Source organism: Bacillus rossius, chromosome 12 (assembly GCF_032445375.1).
Source record: "Bacillus rossius redtenbacheri isolate Brsri chromosome 12, Brsri_v3, whole genome shotgun sequence".
NCBI classification, from domain to species: Eukaryota; Metazoa; Arthropoda; class Insecta; order Phasmatodea; family Bacillidae; genus Bacillus; species Bacillus rossius.
The window spans coordinates 45,404,291-45,410,861 of record NC_086339.1 but is presented as its reverse complement, the minus strand read 5'-3'; the positions used below and the strand labels follow the sequence as shown (position 1 = coordinate 45,410,861).

At 39.6% G+C, this 6,571-nt stretch overlaps 1 protein-coding gene across 7 annotated transcripts in view; it reads left to right on the top strand.

Moving 5' to 3' along the window:
* The first annotated feature begins 967 nt into the window (after positions 1-967).
* Positions 968-6,571, top strand: part of LOC134537906 (gastrula zinc finger protein XlCGF26.1-like) — a 138,513-nt gene continuing 132,909 nt past the window's right edge. For all 7 annotated transcript variants that reach the window (XM_063378845.1, XM_063378848.1, XM_063378844.1 and 4 more), the window contains exons 1-3: positions 968-1,206; positions 3,483-3,542; positions 3,620-3,676. In XM_063378845.1, the coding sequence (XP_063234915.1) occupies positions 1,180-1,206; positions 3,483-3,542; positions 3,620-3,676 (144 nt within the window). In that variant the 5' untranslated portion in view covers positions 968-1,179. The remainder of the gene's footprint in view (positions 1,207-3,482; positions 3,543-3,619; positions 3,677-6,571) is intronic.

The window sequence follows — 6,571 nt, the reverse complement described above, 5'->3', positions numbered from 1 at the left end:
CATAGCCAGGCAACAATATTCCCGCCCGCCGCAACATGAACCACCCGGCTCGGCTTGCCAGTCGCTAGTAAGACTGATTTTGGCGCCGAATACATGCGTAAATCACATATAAGCCTTTCCTTTATTATTTTTATGCCAGTGAGAATAAACCTGCAACCTAAATGTGTGCCTGGACATTTTTATCACTGTGCTTAATTTTCCAGAATTAAATTAGATTATACCTATATTTAAAGATAATATTCCGAAATTCTTAAAAAATTTTTGCACCAAAAAATACACGTAATTTATTGTTTGGGGGGGGGGAGGGGGTGTTTGTCTAAAACCTCACCACAAATCACTAGGTGGAAAGGGGGTTAACAATTTGCTAAAAAAAAACACGTGATTAATGGACGACCCCATAACTATTCATTCAAATACTAATGCCAGTATTCCAAGACACACAAATAAGTGTTTAGGTTTTGAATATGCCTCACTTGTACCCTAACGGTATTCCAAGTGCACGGTACTCTAACGGTATTCCAAGTGCACGATAAGACACTGCCAGACCCTTATTTTTAGGGGCACGGAATTTGGTGTCCTATCCATTACGATCTGTTGCCCAAGTTCCGTGCATTTCTCAGTATATATTTCCGTAGTGTCAGTTGGTTTCTGTTCCAAAGCATTCTATTGGTTCTATTTTACTAAGCACTTCACTAGGACCACCCCATGTCTAGAACTCGAGATCGCAGGTAATGTTAAACAACTTGTCCCACTCTGACAGACTTCAAAATAAAAATTTTCTGGTGGAATAATTAAATAGTGCAGCAGTTCTGGCACAGCTGTTTCACTATTCTGGGAATATCAACATTTGTTAAGGATAAAAACATTTGAAACCAATATGGCATATTTTAATTTTTCTTTTAAATGATAACGAAAGAATGACTTATCTCTATGAATTATAGTCTCTACCTACATGGTGCTCAGACCTTATGCTCCATCTGTAACTTTCTCTAATCTCTTTTGTTGTTGTGTTTTTTGGAATTTCTTATAATTTGTCTATGTCGACTGGAATTATGCGTGCTAAGGCTTTGTCGGATTTTGAACTGACTATTGTTTTTTTTTGAGTTTTTGAAGTTTTGAATGGACAAATTTTGTGCCGTTGAATGGAACTAATTTTATTTATTTTTTATTAATTAGAATATGGAATCTATTGACATAGCAGTAAAGGTACCTAATCGTTCATTTTGTTAGTGTGCCTTTGTATTTTCAGTAATTATGAAGGGAATGTAATTTTCCGAGAAAAAATTGGTTTAAAAATTACAAAATGCGTTCTTTTTAAGGTTGTAAAATTCCAACGTCGCGGCTTTTCCGTAAAGCTTGAGCAGGCCACCGAACACACAGACTGTCCGAGTGTGCCCGGTGGAGCGCACTTCCTACGGCCGCTCAAATTTTCAGCCACCCGCCCATCTGTAATGGTCAATCTTCGTGGGCAGTGTTTAGACGAGAGTTTGAGATAGGAAGTCAGAGTCACGGATCAGAGGGAATATTCATTGTTAGTGGAAGGCTTAGAATGTCTTCTTGTGTGTTATTTAAAACAGAAAGTTTATAAAGTTCTCAGTTCCTTACTGTATTAAAAGATTAATGGAAAATAACATTGTGTGAAGATGCCATCAAAATACATTCATTAGTTATTTATTAAGTGGTGTTGCTAAGTTCACTGCGTATTAACATGTTAAAATAATGTTTGGTAAGCTGCAAAACTGAGAGAACCACAAGTCACATTTCACAATGTTAATGAAATCTGCTTTTCTATAATTTTGTTCATAAACCTGTCACATTTATGCATTGTACACGGTGCAAACGAAACATAGGTTTTACATGTTGTTATGATAAGTAGGCATATCACCTGGAAGTGTGCACCAAATTTGTTAAAACTGATAGTGACAGCGATATGTAAATATTGTCACACTTGGTGTTGATTGTAAGGGTAAAGCTGAGCCCACACAGAAAGCTGTGCTATGTTCGCTGTGCCAGATGGCCAGACAGGATAGTCTACCTATGTAGGAGAGATGCATGCCATGGGATTCAAGTGATGATTCCGACGATGATAATCTTCTGCTGGCTTTCACGGTATGTAAATGTAAAAAAAAAATTTGTTCATAAACTTAATATAAAAACAAAAGAATTTGAAGAATTTCATTATTTGATGAAGCATTTGCTTGTGAGGATGAAACCAAATTTAGGATTATTTCAGGATAAATTCAACTAGTTTGAGAGCATTCCCTCGGAATAAAATCCCAGGCATTGTCCTGTATATTCTGCCGTTTCCCATTGATTTATTTTATAAATATGGGTATTTTCGTAATCTTTCAATTAACTTCTCCTTCGATTTGACTATTTAAAGAACGATACTGACAAGAGAGAAATTAAACTTCATAAAAAGCAACCACAGAAGTATAACACAATTCAGCATGAAAACATGTTTTTGTTTATCTGTTGATGCGCAAAGATAGCGACGTTTTAGAGAAATAGCTGAGAACCAAACACCTGGCGACGTTGCCAACTTAGCGAATATAGCTTTGTGTGGCCAGTGACACCTGAGATGCAGGCTGGCTATATTTTACTCACATAGTAAACATAGCAAGCATAGCGCCCTGTGTGGTTGTAGCTTAAGTGTATGTGTTTAATGGAGGGCGTCATTAACTTGTGTGTCACCTTGTGGATGGCTGCAGACTACCACAGGGCTGTGGGTGCTGGGCTCTATTCCCCCTAGTTGTTGCTCACACACAACACCAGCCCGCTCACTGCCTGGACAGTACACACAACACTTGCTACACAAACAACATTCAAGTCAAGTCAAATATTAAATCATATGATTACATAGATAGTAACCTAACAAAAAAGGTGAAAACCATTAAAAACATAGTTGATTGGTTTTTCTAAATATTGTTACGAACGCGAGAGACCAGACCGCGATGCCACGTGCGGCCCGCTGATGTAAGGCAACCACGCGCGCTTGGACGAATTACAAGGGTCGTCGCTACCCCCCTCCCCCTCCACTCCCAACGCATCATCCTGCCTCGGCGCCGGAATCTATCGCTGAGTATGGTTATGGTCACAACACAATGTAGGTATTGAAATGAGTAAATCTTATGTGTATTTTATGAGACTGACTATATAACTCACATGTGTTCAATAAGTTAATGCCGTAGCTTTAATATTAGCCTCTTAAAAAATTTTTTAATTTATCAGTCACATTTATTTTTGTTTTTTTATGCAGAAATTTTGTTAAATTTTAATTGTTAGACATTTAAAGAAGTTTTTGATTATTGAATCACAGTTGGGAAGAAAATACTAATAATGTGTTCCGTGATGATGTGCTAATACGCTGATGATTGGCACTGCAGTCTCTGTATTGCCACTGCAGTTTGGTTGGCAGAGGATGTGTTAGAAATGCCTGGTGTAACGAACAGGTTGTTTACTGATCGTTATGTTTGTTGCAGGAGGAGATGGAACAGAAGCCAGTGGTTGAGATGGAGTTTGTGAAGGTGGACAGCATCAAGGTACAGTAGCCTGCACGTGTGTGTAGCTGCTGTCTCCTTGTACCAGAGCAGTCTTCTCCACTGTGGTTGTGTTGCAGGAGGAGGTCGAGGAAGAGACTCCACTGGCTGGCGTCCAACCAGCTGCTGTGTGGCAGGTGAGTCGTGGTTTCACTCTGTCTCGGTCACAATGCTAGGCTGTCTCTCTTCGTAGCAGCCACAATGAATACTAGTAGACATTATATCAACCATTTAAACTCCTGGTTCAAGCCAGACTTTCCATCTTGTTTCACTGTTCTATGCAACATGCTTCAAAGGATCAGACAGCCATACTCAACAATGGGTTTAAATAGGAAATTATTAAAGAATGAAAACTCTGTTGATATAAGAGTTCAAAGGGTTAAGAACTTAAGAATATATAAAGTGATTTACATACTCACATATCATGTCAAGCTGTTGTTCTTTTCTCTTCTCTTTTAAGAGTATGTATGTGCTTCAGCAGTCAGAACAAAGCAAAAGCAGTGATGATTATCACATGTTGTCACTTCTGGTAACAAGCATGTGGAAGTACAGTATGTACTTTGGAAGGGTTAGGAGTGAATTGGTGATTCTGTGCCTGGCTGTATGAAACAGGTATTTTAATGACATCCACAATGATGCCTTTCGAGCTAACCTGATCATTTGCAGAAATACACCAGATGGTCATTCCTGACAACTGCAAAAAATTGGGCCATAAATAAATATAGACATATCACTCGCTATATACTTCAACAAGTAGTTTGTCATCAGCAGGGGTTTCGCCTCATAAGCCTGGTCCGACTCCGCTGTCCCTTCCCCCTCCTTCCCGGCATTTGTACCGCCGACGTACGTAGACACGCGTGTTTAAACTGCGCGCCACGGACTGCCGCAAGAGGGCACTTAGAGACATGCGACATCCCCCATGAATCAATAACAATAATTATTGTAAACCTTTTTTAATGAGTCTCAAGTGGTATGTGTTCCAGCAGACCTGATTAGTGCTGTATGTAATTAGTATTTCGGTTGTTAGGTTTAGTTAACAAAGACGTTGAGGGGCAAACCCGAGCAGACTCGAACTCGGCATAAGCTAGGCCTGATTTAAATGTTTATGTAAAAAGTAGCTGATGTTTTAAGGTTTTGAGCCCAGATGAGGAATAGTAGAAATTATAAGAGTGTTTTGTGTCTTTCTTAAACTAACCCTTTGGCACGGGATCGCAGAATCGAGTAACAGTTTTGGTCCGTTGGGACGTTGCCTGTTGTCAGAGTGCAGAGCGCTGCTCGCCCCAGTTCCTCTTCATCATCGGCGGAGACGCCAGAGGCGTTTGGCCACGTGTCGCTAACCCTCGTAGTCCTCGTGTGTGTTTATCAGTGTGGTGTGCCCGAGTCCTAGAGCGGGCTAGGTCTTAATTAAATAGGCTTGGTTAACTAGAGGGCTAATATCTCGCCTCACACGGGCCACGTAACACCCTGACCGAGAGTCTCAGCCGGGTCCACGTGGTGGCGCCCACTATAAACAGCCTCAAGTTTATACTTTAATGTTAATATGACTGAAAAGAAAAATACCTTTTGGATTTGTCAAAGGAGCTTGTAACATAAGAAACCCAATTTTTACACTTGACGTTAATGTAACAAAAACTCTACGAAAGAAATGAGGAAAGAAACAGTACACTCTGCGCTTACCAGAAGCAGAGATATTGAGCCCCGTATATTTCCTTGCTTGGCAGCGTGACATTATTGGTTGCTATCCACACACTGTCAGCTATGTTGTGTTTGTTTCCATTTGGAATTAACTGTGTGTGATTTATTTATTGTTTTGATTTTATATTATTTGAAACCTATTAATTCAGTGAAAATAAACAGACAATGTACGTCCATATATCTTTGAGCCAGAAGCCGATGAGGATGAAAACTAAACCAATAATCATCCTGGACCAGCAGAAATGAGACAAAACCACACAGCTGGTGTGGATGTGAAGAGATATTGCGTTGTAGTGCCTAAACCAGAAGAAAACGTTCGTTGCCGGGAGAGTGAACTCATTTACTCCTCAGTGTTAGAAAAGGAATCACCCTCTACATCAGAATGTTCATCTAGTTCAATGTCCTGTGTATCGTTCTCTGTAAAAGAGACATCATATACATATTTGTTGGCTTCATCATCTTCACTCAAATAAAGAGAAAAATATTTCTGAAACATTACCAATCTCTCACTGAATTTCCATATTCCTTAAATATTTATCCCCTCTATGAGGTACTAGTATTTCATCATTAGTAGGCTTACACTCAGTTCCTAAGCTGTAATCAAAATCAACAAAACAAGAATCTAAAGCAGCACATACACTTTCTTCACTAGCTTTGCACTGGGTGTAGACAAACAAAGACAACAAGATGTGTCCTTAATGGCATCTCACCAACCTCTTTGTGTTTCCCCTTTTCCCCCTTTTCTCCTTTTTCTAGCTCTTCCTCTATTTCCCCTGCTTTCCCTGTTTTAGAGTCACACATGTGCACAAGAGCTTTTGGTAGTGCTTAAATTAGCTTGTAACCCTGGCCTTGGCCTTATCATCGTTACTGTCGCTACCAGAGCAAGTAGTGTGTTCCGCTTGAGTCGCAACTGAGGTGAGTCATGGCTGTTGTTTGATTTTCTTTTTTTTTCTTTTCAGTTTTTGTGGTATGAGGTGGTCATACCAGTAGTGTGAATGTAATTGCAATTTAATATTTACATTTTTTGCCAAGATTTTGGTTTCAGCCCACCACCTTCAAAATTTAGTGTGATTTTTAAGGTAGTTTATGACTGCGGGCAGTGATTTGTTTTAACAGCCTTGTTCTCGTGTGCCTTGTCAGTGTGATGCCCAGCTAGTTTCTGTTCAATTTTGTTACATTTTTATTATGTTTTACTTCATCAGGCTGAGCCCCTTTTCCGTTTGCTAGATGCTTTTATAGAGCTATCTTTCATGAACACGTTTTTTTTTTGTGCAATAAATCATTGGATTTAATCCTTAAGGGGCCCGCCTACCTGGGCACACATACGGTGTGCAGAG